Here is a 17205-nt window from a genome sequence, read left to right as displayed (position 1 = left end):
CACACTAGAAGAGAAGGTTTAATAATTGATAAAAATGTACAAAAATATTCAAATCAGAAATGCTTTAGAATGTGTACCACGAAGTCAATACTTCTCAGTGAGTAGGGAAGGCAAAATACTTCCTCAATAACGGGGAAAAAAAAGCAAGAGAAAGACTGAATTTAGAAAAAAAAGACAACTGTTAAAGAAAATGTTTAAGTCAACTTTTTTTTTTTTTAGACAAGGATATTGCAACTATCACTTAAAGTCTGGTGGCACATTCTTTAGTAGGTCCTTAAGGCAATATATTTAAATTAATTTACAATTTGATTTGATGTTAAAGTTTTTTTAAACATCACCTCAAAATAGATGCTCAAAATAATGCCCTCACAATAGCCTTTGTAAAATGTATTCAGATGTTTGATAAAAAATAATGGTGGCTTCATATTACAGTAGTGCTCATTAGCACCACTATAATTAAGGGTCTACCAAGTTTCCAGCAAAACCACCTATTTCTTAGGAGTTTCACCATAAAAGATCACATTGGCTTTAACCAGTTGGGTAGTGCACAAAAAAGCAGTTTTTATCAGTTGCTGGTGCTTTTTTTGTACTACTGTATTATCAAAAAATTTTTCATTATATCTTCAAAATCCAGCTTCTATAAAGTAAATCAAATCACCTCATGACTTAGATTTTAGAACAAAGTAGAGACATCTGCAGTTATCAGTAAATTGCCACCTTTAATCCATCCTACAGTGCCCTGTGAAAGGGTCACAGAAAGACAGTTATGACTGTATGAAAATATGATTCTTGATACAGAATCAAAAGTTATTTTCAATTTCCTTTGCTTTTATAAAGTCCACAATAACAATACTTAAATGCACTTTTTTTCCTGTGATATAATTAAAACCCAGTGTTATTTCAGTTGAACTTAAAATAGAGTCCCTGGTCTGAATCAGACTTTAAATCATACTGTAAACATATATTTGGTATAATTTATTGATCATCATCCAGTTGCTCCAAAAGGGTTCTTCTGCGCTTTTCCAATTCCCCTTCACTCAGTTCACTGCCAGAAGTATCCCAATTACCCTGAAAAGACATTGATTACAATTATAGTTGACATCAGTACTCAGAGGTTTAAGGGCTGAGCCTTTGAAAAAAGAATCCAGTATCTATATGAACTCTCTTCCAAAGAAACACATTTCACAGGGTTTAAAGACTGTGTGAATATGAAGCAATATTTCCATTTAATGGAAGCCAGGTATGCATTTCCTAGATAATATATTCCTTGCTAATTTTTTTTTTGAGACGGAGTCTTATTCTTGTCACCCAGGCTGGAGTGCAGTGGCACGATCTCGGCTCACTGCAACCTCTGCCTCCCGGGTTCAAGCAATTCTCCTGCCTCAGTCTCCTGAGTAGCTGGGATTACAGGCACCTGCCACCAAGCCCGGCTCATTTTTGTATTTTTAGTAGAGATGGGGTTTCGCCATGTTGGCCAGGCTGGCATAGCAGAATACTTCACAGAAACAGAAGTAGTATGCTTTAAGCATATGGACTCCTGTGCCAAATAAATACACAAGACTTATGAGCAGGACAAGATTTAGGCTGAACAAACAAAAATAATATTGCGCTGTAAGACACAACCTTTGAAAAGTGGATAGTTCACATATCGTCCTCTTTCATTCACTCCAGGGATTTCATTTAACCCACCATAAGCTGCTAAGAAGTACAAAGGAAGCATTCACTCTTCACTTACGATGTGACTCAGACTCACAAGTTTCAGCTCTAAAAAAAAAAACCCACCCTATACCAACGAATCAGAATATCCAGAGATCCCTAATAGGGTTTTACCTACATAGTTTATGCTCTCCAGTGATGATTCATAGGCATTTACCCTTGCTAAACCCACAGCATTTGCATTATTAGGCTCTGTCATTCATATATACATATATTTGAAAAGGACTAATTATGTATCTGTTATTGAAATACTAACTTTGGCTTATATTTTCCTCTCCTATTTATTTGCCCTTCGTCCACCCCAAATCAGTATTTCTAAAAGTTACTGGAATTGCTACCTTTTGAAACAAAGGATTTAATAACAGTGACAACTGTAGACATCTGTAGAATCCCAGATTTAGTTTCTCACTTAAAAAGAAAATTTGAAAATTAGGTAAAAAATGTCCAGTGGCACTTCTTAGTGACCATATCCTTTCTTAGTGAGTTAAGGCTATAGTTATGAAATGCTGTATTTAAAAAATACCAAATTTAGGAGAATAAAATCTAGGATCATTCATGACCAAAAACTATGATACTGTGTGAAATGTACTTAACTGAATTTTCACTGTTTTCTTCAATGGTAGCACACCTGGAAAAAAGTCTATTCTTTCAACACCATCATGGTTTAACCACAGAATCCATTTTTGCATTTTGAAAATACAGGCATGAAACAATTCTAAATACTTACAGAATCCTTTCCAGTCTTTTTCTTAGGCGATTTGTGTTTTGATTCTGATCTTTGTCTAGTTCTGTCTTTTTCACTTTCTTTTTCTTTTTTATCCTTCTCTCGCTCAGCATCAGATTCTGGAGAGTCCTGTATGAATAGAAAATAAGAGGTTAGCATTTTGATGAAGATACCATTCTTACATAGGTAATATTTAAGAACATCTATGTGTAACAGGTTATGTGTTCTTAGAGAGATGAAATAAAAGGTGAATTGTTAACCTCAAGGATTTAGTAAAATTTACCCAAGATTCATGGGGACAGCTTTCCCTTGGGAAGGATAATATTCTGAAGGATAAAATACCACTCATGAGACTTACTACCACATAATATGTGTAATATCTATTACGTAAATACAGACAGATATTACATTTCTCACCAACTCAATATAATACTGGTTTATATATGTACATAGTATACTGCTGTTAGCTTTAACACGTAAGGCAGACAGCTGTATTAATAAAATTATTTTCTTGAAATTGCTGAGCGGGAATTATTTAAAATTTAACGTTAGTGCTTAAATGGTTCTTCATTAGATATGCACAAATTCAAATAAAAAAAATGTAATTCAACAGGTTTGTGGTGATACCCAGGCCTTCAGATTTTGAAAAAACTCCTTAGGTGGATCCTAATGTACACCTAAGATTAAGAACTACAAGAGTAGAGTGGTTGTTTTAACATTTAAACTTGTGGTTCTCAACAACAGCTGCAATCTACACATACACACAAATATACATACATACACAGAGACACGTGCACGCACAAGTCTCTTTTCTAGAAGATTAATTTTAAAGACCAGGATGGGGATCCTAACACTGGTGTATTTTTTCAAAGCTCACCAAATGATTTTAATGGAAGATTAACGTGAAGAGCAACAACGAAACTCTAAGTTTATGTGCCCACCTGAACTGTCCTGGGCTGCAGAGAACTAGATAGAAAAAGGTTCTATGATCTCTGAGGAAGTTAAGGGCAAAAGCCTAGGTGAAATGTAAAAATTAGAAGCTTGCTTACAGATTTATGTCTCCTCTTCTTACTTTTCTTCTTATGCTTTTTTGACTTTTTATAACTTCTCTCTGAGTAGCATAAAAGGATAAAAAGTGTCAGAATTTGAGTTTGTCAGTGTCAATGATTTAATCAAATAAACAGAAACGCTCACCAGACTCTGCACTAGAAGAATGTTCTGAAGCAGAACGAGACTCTGATCGTTGTCTTTTTTTCTTTGAATGGCTATCATCATCATCGGAATCTGACCCCTAAAAAACACAAATAATTTCATTCATAATAATGCTAACACTTTAATACACTCATGGCACCATATAATAAATTCCCTTACCGATCGAGAGCGGGAACGTTTCCTATGATGTTTTTTAGATTTCTTAGAATGTTTCTTGTTCTTTGAATGATGATGCTGACATTCATGCTATGGGGACAAAAAAAAAAATTTCAAGAATTTACACTTACTGTGGACAGACTGTAAAGAATCTTTAAAAAGCTATGGAAGTAAGTTCTTAGAGTAAAACTCTACAATATATAGAAATGTAATCCCTTGAAACTGTGAAGAATTGTCACTTAATTTTTTTTTCTTTTTCTTCTTGCCCATCCTATACCCACTCATTTAGACCTCTAAACAAAACAATGTTAAATTAGTAGAAAAAGTAGGGTTTTTTGTTTTTTTTTTGAGACGAAGTCTCGTTCTGTCACCCTGGATGGAGTGCAGTGGTGCAATTTTGGCTCAATGCAACCTCCGCTTCCCAGGTTCAAGCAATTCTCCTGCCTCAGCCTCCCGAGTAGCTGGGATCACAGGTGTGCACCACCATGCCCAGCTAACTTTTGTATTTTTGGTAGAGACAGGGTTTCACCATGTTGGCCAGGCTGGTGTCAAACCCCTGACCTCAGGTGATCCACCCGCCTCGGCCTCCCAAAGTGCTGGGATTACAGCCATGAGCCACTGCACCCAGCTGAAAAAGTTTTTTTTTTTTTTTTTTTTTGAGACAGAGTCTCGCTCTGTTGCCCAGGCTGGAGTGCAGTGGCGTGACCTAAGCTCACTGCAAGCTCCGCCTCCCGGGTTCACGCCATTCCCCTGCCTCAGCCTCCCAAATAGCTGGGACTACAGGCGCCTGACACCACACCCGGCTAATTTTTTGTATTTTTAGTAGAGACAGGGTTACACCATGTTAGCCAGGATGGTCTCGATCTCCTGACCTTGTGATCTGCCCACCTTGGCCTCCTAAAATGCTGGGATTACAGGCGTGAGCCACTGTGCCCAGCCTGAAAAAGTATTTTTTAAGAATGAGAATGGTATGGTTTAGAAGAAAAGTGTAATATGCAGTCACATCTGCTTTTAATGACAGTGAAATACAATGACACTCAGGCATGGCTTTTGTGATCAATCTGGCTTTGGTCAGCAAGTTAGGCCAAGCACCAAGATAAAGAACAACCTGAGAGCCATCCTTGAATTGAGATATATAAGGTTGATGTCAGAATAAATGCAAAATCTGCTACCCCTCTTTCATCTCCCCCAAGGAGCCATTTCCTTCCTCCTCAAACAAGACATCGTTAGACATCCATATGTTGTCTTTGTGGATTTCTACTTATTAAAACAATTACTAGGTTAGCAGTGATGGGGGGTGCTACAGTACAAGCTCCTTGCCCCTGAGCATTTCTGTGGCTTTGAGAGTAAATTCTACCTCAGTTACAGAAGTGGAAATGGAAAATCTGGATCTCAGAATGGACTATTCTCCTTTTGATCTCACTGAATGGTAACCTACCTTTCTTTAATACCTCAAGCCTCAGATTATTAAGGCCCCAAAATCTGAATGTGTTCAGCCCTTCCCTATGGTACCATTTTTACTCCATTTACCACCTAACTACTTTACCCCCAAGTATAGATCATGAAAGAATCTGGAGACTCTTGAACTGGGGGACTCTTGAACTGGGGGAAAATAGGTAAGTCACTATCTAGAGCAGAGCTTCTCAAAATTAAATGTATATTTTAATGCTTGGGAATCTGATTAAAATGAAGAGTCAGATGCAGGATTTCTGCCCCATGGGGCCTAAGGTTCTGCACTCCTAAGAAGCTCCTAGGTAATGCAGATGCTTCTGTTCTGCACTACATTTGGCACAGAAAAGATCTGGAGGCCCAGCATGGTTGCTCACACCTATAATCACAGTACTTCAGGAGGCCAAGGCAGGAGACTTGCTTGAGGTCAGCCTGCCCAACATAGCAAGATCCCATCTTTATAAAAACAAAAACCAAAAAAACCCCACAAAAAGCCAAGTGTGATGGCACGTGCCTGCAGTTCCAGCTACTCAGGAGGATCGTTTGAACCCAACAGTTCAAGGTTGCAGTGAGCCATAACTGCACCGCTGCACTCTAGCCTAGCAGTGGATGGATGACAGAGACCCCGCTTAAAAAAAAAAAAAAAAAAAAAAGCCAACAGGACCACATCTAGAGGCAGCTGTGAAACAATATAGGGCCTATATGAGTACATGTTACAGAAAAAACTGTGGTTAACATTACATTAATCAAGAACAATAAATCAAGAAATAGGAAATAGTCAATTTAGTAACCTTCTATGCCCATTTACAATGCAACACTATAATATTAAGCACATACTAGTTTTTAGCTTATAAAGTATTAGCTACTCTAAAACTGACAGCGTGGCATACTTGTTAAAAGCACTGACCAAGGTCAACATGCCCGGCTTCCAACCCTATAAGTCACTTCTCTCTGCCTTAGTTTGTTCACCTATTAACTTCATAGGCTTATTGAAAGGATTAAGTTCATAAATATAATATACATAAAGCAATTAGAACATAGGCATCAAATACTAATATTCAATAATTATTGGTCAATTCAGCATACTTACAAGGGCCTAACTGAAACTGTCATCAAAATACTTTTTTTTTTTTTTTTGAGAAGGAGTCCTGCTCTGTTGCCCAGGCTGGAGTGCAGTGGCATGATCTTGGCTCACTGCAACCTCCGCCTCCTGGGTTCAAGCAATTCTCTTGCCTCACCCTCCTGAGTGGCTCGGATTATAGGCGCCCGCCACCACTCCCTGATATTTTTTTTTGTATTTTTAGTAGAGACAGGATTTCGCCATGTTGGCCAGACTGGTTTCAAACTCCTGACTTCAGGTGATCAGCACACAACTCAGCCTCCCAAAGTGCTTGTTTCACAGGCGTGAGCCACCGTGCCCAGTGAAGCTTGCCTATTAAAGTGACCTGAGATGTTATTGTTTCATTGCTTATTTTAACAAAAACTTACCATTTATTCCATTATTTTCCAGAAACTTTCTTTTCTAATGTGGTATAATACCTCAAACGTGCCTAAAAGCTGTTTTCTATCTGCTTTACAAGAAAAATTTTAAGTTTTCTTTATTAGTCAATCAATCCATGTGGCTGCCAAACTGCTCAATTTTTAAAACTTTCTAAAAATACAAAACAAACAGTTTTCACATACAAATCTTTATATTCCCATGGAAACTTACAGTTTCTTTCACTTAAAAGCAGTTTTTATAGGAAAAAAAAATTATCTAACCGTCCAGGTATAAAAGCAGTGAATATTAAGTAATGTACTTTCATCATTCTAAGTTCTTCAATTTGTTTATATTTTATATATTTTGTATATGAGAATTCTAAAATTACCTCAAGCACATGCATAAAATCTTTAAATATTCGTTTTCTTTCAGATTCTAGAGTTATGTCCTCAAATGCTGGCTCTTTTACAAATCTCTCACGGATCTGAAGAATTCAGATACAAAATAAATATATGAATACCAACAAAAGTACAACAATACATCTAAAATAAATCATAACAGCAAGTGAAAACTGCGATGAATCAGTCCCCTTAAAGTCCATTATTTCCTCCCTTCAAAAGTCCAAACCATTCTTTACAAATATTCCTAAACGCAGTCACAGCTGATTTAATGCTTTTATTACATTCTAAATATATTTAATATATTCTACAAATAAATTTAGCTTATTTTTGTGGCTATAAAATGAAAAATAAAAAGATTTTAAATTTCTCAATTGTAAAGAAAAGAATTCCATTAGAAAAAAATAACAGGTATACATACATCTTCCCAGACAGCATCCAATTCTATCGGAGGAGCAGCTTGTTTTAACATACTCTTAAATGCAGATTCTTTTCGTTTCATCTTCCGAGCCTCTTCTTTTTCTCTTTCACGTTCACGGGCTTCTGCCTTTTCTAGTAACTATTAGAAAATCATATTTAATCAGTTATAATAGTACCATAACTATTAGCTGAAATAATTTATTGTTAATTTAGGAATCACGCATTGTTTAAAATGAGCTTGCCCAACTTGCCCACCTGTGGCCCAGGACGGCTTTGAATGTGGCTCAACACAAATTTGTATAGTTTCTTAAAACATTATAAGGTTTTTTTTGCAATTTTTTTTTTTTTTTTTTTTTTAGCTCATCAGCTATCGTTAGTGTACTTTATGTGTGGCCCAATGCCTGGTTTATAATGGCCATTTTATCTATAATACCAGTTAATTTGAGCAAAGGAAGTTTAATATCAATCCATCATCTAAATATAGTTTTTTGTTTTACCTTACCTGAAAGACTGGCTACTACTCTGTAAAATTCTATTCATATTCCCTTATTCCAATACTCTGCAACTTAGCTGCTTTTATCTGAATAAATTAAAAACTATACTATTAAACTAGTTATTTACAACAGAAAAAATAACTTACACTATTGAAAGCCAATTTGATGTTTCCAGCATCTAATGTAGTTGATCTTTTAGTTGAACTGATTATTGCCACAAAATCTTCAAAAGTAGTATTTACTTCAACTACAAATCCTTTATCCTAAAAAAAAGAAATCTTAACATTAATAATGCATAAATCAAAGGAATACAGTACTAACTTTTAAGATATACTATTGGTTAAAAGGTAAGAATAAATATAGTTATTTACCTTTAGAATGTCTTTTATTATCTTCTTCTCATCATGATAACGTGCTTTAAGATCCTCAACATAAAACTTGAAAAGATCAAGTGCAGTTGATCCTAATGAAAAAACTAAAGAAGTCAAAAGCTAGCTCTAACCAAAGAGCTGCAATTACTTTGTTGTTTAAAAAACAAAAATAAAGCACCCTTTCCCCCAACACAATCACCTTTGCATTTGGCCCATTCCAACTACCACCATAATGGTAAATTAGGAAAGAAAATAATCTTACCAGGCTGACCAAGCATATTAGTGAATCTAATATCAGAACTAATAGTTGGATACAATTCCATCCAAGATGACATAGAATGTAGTTGTCCATGTTCATGTAATTCATCTAAAAATATCTAGGGAGAAAAATTATATTTGAAAAGTCATCTCGAATACATGAGAAATAAGAGTCTAACATGAAAACACACAAAAACTTTGACACAGTTAAAACTCTTCTACCAGTGTTATCCCAAACCTGTTGGGTACAAAGAATATTTGCTATTTGGGCAAAGTAACAATTGCCTTTAGGCAAAAAAATATTTTGTCCTTTAGAGAAAGTAACTTTTGAAACAGCACATTATCTTCCTAAGGTTCTATTTCCTACACTTTAAGATAGAACCTAATTTTTAGCTTTAAAAAAAAAAAGGTAAAAGTTAACTTGAATTACTGGATATCTACCTCAAATGATGAGGCTAAAGAATGTATATGCATGTTTCCTTAAATGTATACTTTCTGTCTTTAAAAATAGTGCCTAATGTGTTCTAGGTATTTTTATTTACTTTTAAAAACAAGGGGCCTTAAGAGGAGGATGTGTAATTTTCCCAAAGTAGTTTGGAGACCTAGGATTCAAACCCATGTCTAGTTTCAATTTCCACACTTCCTGCTTCCAACCTAATCCTTAGGGAGTTTAATCCTATACACCAGGGGATCCCAACCCCCGGCCACAGAACCGGAACCAAGCCACACAGCAAGAAGTGAGTGGTGGAACAGGCATTACCGCCCGAGCTCACCTCCTGTCAGATCAGTGGCGGCATCAGATTCTCACAGGACTACGAACCATATTGTGAACTGAGCATGCCAGGAATCTAGGTTGTGTGGTCCTTATGAGAATCTAATACCTGATGATACCAAGTCCCCACCCCACCCTACTAGGAAAAACTGTCTTCCACTAAACTGGTCCCTGGTGCCAAAAAGGTTGGGACCGCTGCTATACACAAATGTGCCTAAAAGAAACTGTAACCTTATATTGTGTTCCCACAGTTCCTATACCTGCACTGTTCAATAAGGTAGCCACTGACCAAACGTAGCTTCTGGGTACACGAAATGTAGCTAGTCTGAGTTGTGATGTGCTGTTAAGTATAAAACACACAATGATCTTGAAGATTTAATACCACAAATATTAGCAATTTTTTAAAATATTGATTACGTGTTAAAATAATATCTGGTTATATTGGGTTAAATTACTAAAATAAATAAGAAATTAAAATCGCATTTGTGGCATTCACATTTTTATTGGATAGAGCTGTCCTAAAGTAACATCAGGCACTTACAACTCCACTCACTCCTCTTCAAACAAGATTTATGTCCATACTCCCTTGCAACTCTGAAATTCTTTTCTCAAACCCTGTCTGTATCTACCCTTTTGTCAACTACCCTTACACTTCAACATAAATGGAACTTTGTCTTAACCACTCTTGTGCTCACCAGCTTCCTCACTTGCTCCCTCTTCTGAGTCTCTAAAATAGTTTGGAAACCATCTTCAGTGATGCTCTAGTACCTTAGAACTTACCTCACTCTATCATACCTGTTTTTCTAGTGTTTCTTACACTTCCAGAGTGGTGAGATCTGTCTGATAAAGTCAAAGTGTGAGACTGAAATTATTTCAATAGTGGATCCCTAACCTGAAAGAATCACCTGAGGAGTATTTTTTTTAAAGCAATATGAATTAATATCCAGATATTTGGAATATTAGAAGATGACCGATGTGAATTCAGGTTTGAAAACCACTCTGACAAAACTGTATGGTTCTTATTCTCTTCTATTTTACTTGCCCCATTTTAGGGGTGAAAAAGCCTTGACTTTTACATTATGGAAAGCAAGTTGCTTCAAAGATGGCTGAGCTTGATGTTTCTTCTTCTCGTGGCACTAATGACATCTTGGATGATGTAATTCTTTTTTCTTTCTTTCTCTTGGTTGAGGGCAGGGTATGTTTGAGCCCTGTACTACACATTGCAGGATGTTTAGCAGCATCTCTTGCCTCTACACACTAGATACCAGTAGCATGTTCCCCACAAATAGTGACAATCACAAAATCTTTCCTGGTTGAGCACCACTGTCTTAGATCCAAATCAGTATTAATTTTTCTCCATCTTCATCCTTCTTTTTGTTCTTATATACTGTTCTCAATGTAACTGTATTCATATATATGCTTGAATTCCAGACTTTCCGAGATTTCGTTTAATGAAAATCACCCTTATTTTTCAATTCTTCCTTCATTCTCTCCCTCTTAACTGGTTTTCTCTTACCCAAGAAAAGCCTTTCTCTTAACCGCAAGCTTATTTGAATTTCACCTTATTGAATATCTTTCAACTATTTGGCAGACCTTTAACTTTCCCTACCATGCCAATGGTCACTAAACACCTTAAACGCCACTCTTAACACCTTAAATGCCACTCTTAACAGTATTCTTTCAGTCCTCATTCCATCAAAATTTCTTAACATGTTACTTTAGGTAGATTCCTTTACCTCAGGGGTTTCTCCAAGACTCATTTGAAAGACCGTTTAAAAAAATCATATTGTTAGGTCCCATTTCCAGAATCTGATTCTGTAAGTCTGACGTGGAGTTTGAGAATATGCATTTTCATAATTTCCCAGGTGATACTGATTCTGTGCATCTGGGGATCATGATCTATCTTAAAATTCCAAACTCTTGGCTTCTGAGACACTATACATTCCTCTGGTTCTCCCTGAAAGCCTCAGATCAATCCTTTCCAGACAACACTGACTTCAAATACCAGTTTTAAGACAGAAGAAAAACAAGATCATAGTTTCCTTGTCATAGACATGATGAATTTTCTGATTAGCAAATGAACACTAAATAAAAGATAGTCATCATCATAACCGTAATTACTGAGAAGCTCTCCATTAATGATCTTTTATTGTCTAATGCCAATCTTCTCTTTTAATTCATTTCACTAAAGTCCTAAATAAATCTTTTCAAGTAGCAGAACAGGAAAATTACCAGGCTGAATATCTGAAAGAATATTAATACCTTAACACCAATTATATTAGTAGTAATCAGAAACTATGCCAGACACATAGCAATCTGATTCAAAGCCACATTTAGGCTTATTTAAGGAACCGTAACAGCCTTCACATCAAAATTTTGCCTCACGGTCTCCATCTTCAGTATTGTTTACATTATATTCTCATATTTTCTATGACCCAGACCTTATTTTCACTGTATTATTATTTTTTCATATATGTCTCCTTATTTTAAACCACTGCAAAACCTTCATCAGAGACATTAAAGCTTAAGTTGTGGAAGACTATATAATAGCCCTCCTAAGAATCTGTCCTCCCCTTCTTCCTGGGCACATGGCTGCTTAGCTAAAAGCTAAGTTTTCTAGCCTCCTTTGTGTAGCTAGTTGTGGCCATGTGACTAAATTCTCAGCAACTGAACCCAAATGAAGGAGGTGAGCAGAACTTCCACATCATTAGTTTTAAAAAGAACTGTTCTTTCGACTTTTTCCAAGTTAAAATGTGAAATGGGGGCAGCATACCCCTAACTCTGCAGAGAAGGTTAACATGCTAGGGCACTGGTTCTCAAAGTATGGTCCAACAGTATCGATATCACCTGGAAATTTAGAAATGTAAATTTTCAGACTCCACCCTAGACTTACTAATTCAAATTCTTCAGGTAGGGCTAAACAATTTGTGTTTTTAACCATTGTAGAACATGATCAAGTCTAGGAAGTCACTAAGATAAAGGAACCTATCAAGAGTAGTAAATGTTAAGTTTTCATTGAATAAGGACTGAAATCATTCTACTGGCTGTGACGTTTAAGACAGTAACCTTTGGCACAGTGCGAATAATTTTTTTTTTTTGGAGACAGGATCTCGCTCTTTCGCACAGTCTAGAGTGCAGTGGCGCCATTGCAGCTCACTGCAGCCTTGACCTCCTGGGCTCAGGTTCTCCCACCTCAGCCTCCTGAGTAGCTGGGACTACAGGCGTGCACCACCACACCTGGCTAATTATTATTATTTTTTTTTGTATTTTTAGTAGGGACCGGGTTTCATCATGTTACCCAGGCTGGTCTTGAACTTCTGGACTCAAGCAATTGCCAGCCTCAGCCTCTCAAAGTGCTGGGATTATGGGCATAAGCCACCGTGCCTGGCCAGAAGAAATTTTTAAAACGTCCTCCACTTCATTCTGATACACACTGAATTTTGAGAACCACCACCTTAAGGGATGGCAATATGCCCTGCCCTAGACCAAAAAGACTGTTACTTCAAGAAAAAACTTATTTAAGCCATTGTAACCTAGCATTTATCCTAATACAATGGTTAATGGAAGAGACCCTGTAGTCAAAACTGCATGGATTCAAATTCTGGCTTCACTATTCAGCAGCTGTTGAACTTGGGCAAGTCACTTCACCTCTCCATTTCCTTAGTTATATAAACTTATATAACAAAAACAGTAAGTACCCTTATAAGGCAAGACTGTCATAAAAATTGAGATTACAAATGTAAATTGTATTGACAGTAAGCAATCAAAGAATATTAGCTATTATAATTATTGAAATGGGTGAGATATGAAATGCAAAAAATTCATTGCTCCATATTTTCTATCACTGAAAATAAAAATGATACTTGAAGATGAAAATGAACTACTAGCTAAAAACCACGCAATCCCAGGTCCTTTTTTTAGTGTTTAAGAAATGATGGCCCATCCCCAACTATACCCTAGCAGTCCCTTTGTCCTCCAGAGACTAAATATCATCTACTACTGACTCACCACACATATCTTGTTTCCAGTCATCTCTCCTGTTGTTTTTCTCAACCGAAACCTCATTTATCAATGTTCATCTGTAGAACTTAAAGAGTTAAATGTGTATGAGTCCTCATCACAAAGCCTAAGTCTATGATCTGGGAACAGTTATCTCAAAACTCTCTGTATCACTGTTAAAGTTCAGTAAGTATAATATAAAACGAAGTTAGAAAACAGAGCTTTTTCTTTTACCTGGAAAGATTCCCTATTTTTTCGCTGTCGTCTCCTTTCTCTCAGCAAACTCTTCTGTTTTTCTTCTTCTTCCTCCTTTTCTAAAGCCCGAATGTGTTCTTCAAAGCAAATTAATGCATCTTCTTTGTCCATATCTAAAGTATTTGCCAGTTAAAATTTAGAGTGTCAAATGTCAACAAGTAAAGTAGTTTATTTGCATTAGCTCCCCCAAAATTTCAAAATCACCTGTCAAAACTACTTGTAGTTAGGCTAGGGTGTGGTGGCTCATGCCTGTAATCTCAACACTTTGGAAGGCTGAGGTGGGAGGATTGCTTGAGCCCAGGAGTTCAAGACTAGCCTGGGCAACACAGCAAGACCCCGTCTCTAAACAAACAAACAAACAAACTTGTATTCAAATTCATATATGATTTGTGATCATCTGCATATTAAAGTTTTAAGGAAAATTTCACAAAGAACTCAATAAAAGACATTCTGAAACATGTCAGGATAAAACAAAGGATGTGCATATGGCAAAACTAATGAAAATAAAAGTGTTATGATAAAATGTTTGCAATATCAAATTATTCCAGGAGCTTTTCAAAGTATAGAACTGTACACCCTATAAAAAAATCTACTGAAGCATGACTTTTAGAGGGGTAGCTGATAAAGCTATAATTTAAAAAGCAATTGGTTAACTCAGAAAGAGTACTTAGGGAAGCCTAATGTAAGATAATTCTAATACATTTTTCTCTTTTTACAAATCTATAATGTTATTACCTCAAGAAAACAACATGAGTAAAATGCGGTAATTCATTTAGTTCTTACCAGGTTACATACAAATGGCTAAGCATAATTTCAAACTTGACCTATAATTAAAATATTTCAAGGATTGCCTGATAAAGCTACTTTAAATTTGAAAAAATATTTTGTCATGAATCACAGACTCAATCAGAAAGAAGTATCCTATTTGGAAATAAATAAAACACTTTTTCAGAAATAAACAAACAACTGCATAAAATTCAGTTAGTTATCTCACATAAAAAGTGAAAATAATTCCTTGCTGCTGGAGGACGCTGTTTAAAACTATTTCTCTTACTTAGCCATTATTCTTACTTTGTAACTCCTCATCTTCTGCAAAAGTTGGATTATCCATCAGATACTGCTGGGCTTCAGACCAAGTGGTAGAGTATGTTACATTAGCCATGTTGTCAAGTATGTTTTTTAAGGCTTCCCAATTTCTCTTTCGCAACTGCTTTGCTTGTTCCTATAGCAAAAGTATGAATATATGTGTTTCAAAGTTCCAAGAAATTAAGATATTTAAATTGTAATTAGTGATGGTTTCTTTATATTCTAATGGATGACCAAATTTCAAAGGTTAAGTCAAATTTCAAGTAAATTTCATTTACTTTAAATGGCCACACTGCTAACTTTGCTAATGCTCTTGCCTAAGCGCTTGGCTTTGGTACTTAGCTTCAAATTTTCCACCTCCTTCTAAAAGCCAGAATCTGGAAACCATGTTTTTGGCTTTTCCCCCATACTACATAAACCTTTCTACCACTATGCACTACAGACAGTCTGAAACTAAGGTTACTATGGACAAGTCACATTGCAGGTAAACGCTAAAGTCTTCAATGACCTTCAGCTATGTTTAAATTTGATAATACTTGCATCTATATGTGTTCCTTGAAAACCAGATAACATAAAATGTAATAGTGCACAATGAAAAAGAGACATGAGTAAAATAGGTATTTTAAAATGTTGTAAGTTTAGTAGAAACTGCACATTGCTGTCATTCTTGTAACAATCATGCTTGTTATGAGCAAAAAAACCCAGCATTTTTAAACCTAATGAGCAAAAAAGGTATCTTCTTTTTCAAAGTGAGCATAAGATAGCCAATTAATGACAATACAAATAGTTGAATGAATACCCATTGAGTCTACACCAGTACTTACTATGCTACATGAACGATAAAGAAGGTTATTATTATAGAAGCTATACATTCCATCATTAAATTTTACTTCCAATAAATAAATCTGCTATACCACATAAAGTGGATAAACTAAGCCACAAAAATGTACATATTATAAAACCAATCCTCATCAGAATGAGGAAACATCTTGTGTTATCTATAAATACCAATAACTAAGAATAAAGAATACCTTTTCTTTTTTTGAAAGAAAGAACAAAACATCTTCATAGATTTCAAGACGATCACGTTCTGATATTGCATTCCAAACTTCCATCTCTCCAAACATTTGCTCTGCTTTTCTGTTAAAAAAAATTATTATACAATAAAAATTAATTTTAACCAATTTTTAAACTAAATTTAAAACTACAAAATGAATACTTCCTATTCGAAGTTCATAAATATATTAAAGACAAACTCCTGGATAATTATGAGAAAAAAAAAAAAACAACAAAAACAAACAAACAAAAAAAAAAAAACAAGAACACATGCCTCCCTCTCTCCTTAGAGATAGAGGGGATAATTCACATTAGGCACTGCTTATAGTCTAGACTACCTCTATATCTAAGGGCAGCCACACAGACTACCAAACTGCCTACAGAACTAAATTACAGACTTCTCTGGAATACTGAGGAGATCAAACAAATACATACAGAAAATAGGCTTCATAACATATTGAAAAAATTTTAATATTAAATTACCCACAATTTTACATAATAGAGCAAACTAAAATGAAGAATGCTACATAAAACAATTATTCAAAATGCTATGCCTACTTAATGAAAATAGCCTCTTTTTACTCCACAAATATCAATAATTTCAATGTTTTTAAGTAAAAGGCAATCAAATTTGATTTTTCTTTTTTTTTTTTTTTTTTGAGACAGGGTCTTGCTGTCACCCTGGAGTGCAGTGGTGCAATTATGGCTCACTGCAGCCTTGACATTCCCAGGCTCAAGTGATCTTTCCACCTCAGCCTCCCAAGGAGCTGGGACTACAGGCATGTGCCACCATGCTTGGCTAATTTTTGTATTTTTTTTTTTTTCCTAGAGACAGGGTTTTGCCATATTGCCAAGGCTGGTCTTGAACTCCTGGGCTCAAGCCATCTGCTTGCCTTGGCCTCCCAAATGGTAGGAATTATAGGTGTGAGCCACCACGTCTGGCCTCCAACTTGATTACTGAATACAGTCTTTCTCCCCTTCTTCCAGTCTCTAAAAAACTTACTAAGTCAACAAGTTAAATTCTACATTTAACTACAGATTTATTTTATACCTCATGAAGTTTCCACGTTCATAATCATCTAGTTTTATTTAATTAGCTCTGGATCAGCTACTGCACATGGCAGAAAAGTATGACACAAACAACAATGCAGTAAACACAGGCCATGCAGCACTAAGCATCTTACTTGTATCTGGTTGTAGAAGTCATTTTCTCATGATTTTCAAGAAAACGCTGAAAGGATTCCTTAGCCTCTTTGTACTTTGATCTTGCTTCTTCTTTTTCTTCTTTTTCTGTCTGGACTTTATAGGCATTAAAGGCTTGCTTTTTTTCACTTAACTTTGCCAAAGCACTAATATAAA

The 17205-nt window shown here is 35.7% G+C and overlaps 1 protein-coding gene across 11 annotated transcripts in view; it reads right to left on the bottom strand.

Moving 5' to 3' along the window:
• The window catches only part of PRPF40A (pre-mRNA processing factor 40 homolog A), a 62636-nt gene continuing 45431 nt past the window's right edge, over positions 1 to 17205 (bottom strand). For 6 of the 11 annotated variants that reach the window (XM_055292106.2, XM_055292107.2, XM_055292096.2 and 3 more), the window contains 14 exons: positions 17031 to 17195; positions 15822 to 15930; positions 14776 to 14926; positions 13684 to 13817; positions 8683 to 8797; positions 8421 to 8524; positions 8196 to 8312; positions 7557 to 7694; positions 7126 to 7221; positions 3812 to 3898; positions 3635 to 3731; positions 3490 to 3551; positions 2444 to 2569; positions 1 to 1068 (listed from right to left, as the gene is read on the bottom strand). In XM_055292106.2, the coding sequence (XP_055148081.1) occupies positions 976 to 1068; positions 2444 to 2569; positions 3490 to 3551; positions 3635 to 3731; positions 3812 to 3898; positions 7126 to 7221; positions 7557 to 7694; positions 8196 to 8312; positions 8421 to 8524; positions 8683 to 8797; positions 13684 to 13817; positions 14776 to 14926; positions 15822 to 15930; positions 17031 to 17195 (1594 nt within the window). In that variant the 3' untranslated portion in view covers positions 1 to 975. The remainder of the gene's footprint in view (positions 1069 to 2443; positions 2570 to 3489; positions 3552 to 3634; positions 3732 to 3811; positions 3899 to 7125; positions 7222 to 7556; positions 7695 to 8195; positions 8313 to 8420; positions 8525 to 8682; positions 8798 to 13683; positions 13818 to 14775; positions 14927 to 15821; positions 15931 to 17030; positions 17196 to 17205) is intronic. The other 5 variants (XM_055292098.2, XM_055292100.2, XM_055292102.2 and 2 more) reach the window with 1 other exon arrangement.

The sequence above is a fragment of the Symphalangus syndactylus genome, chromosome 9, assembly GCF_028878055.3.
Source record: "Symphalangus syndactylus isolate Jambi chromosome 9, NHGRI_mSymSyn1-v2.1_pri, whole genome shotgun sequence".
Lineage (NCBI taxonomy): Eukaryota > Metazoa > Chordata > Mammalia > Primates > Hylobatidae > Symphalangus > Symphalangus syndactylus.
Note: the sequence above shows the minus strand (reverse complement) of the source record. Positions and strands in the feature narration are given on the sequence as shown.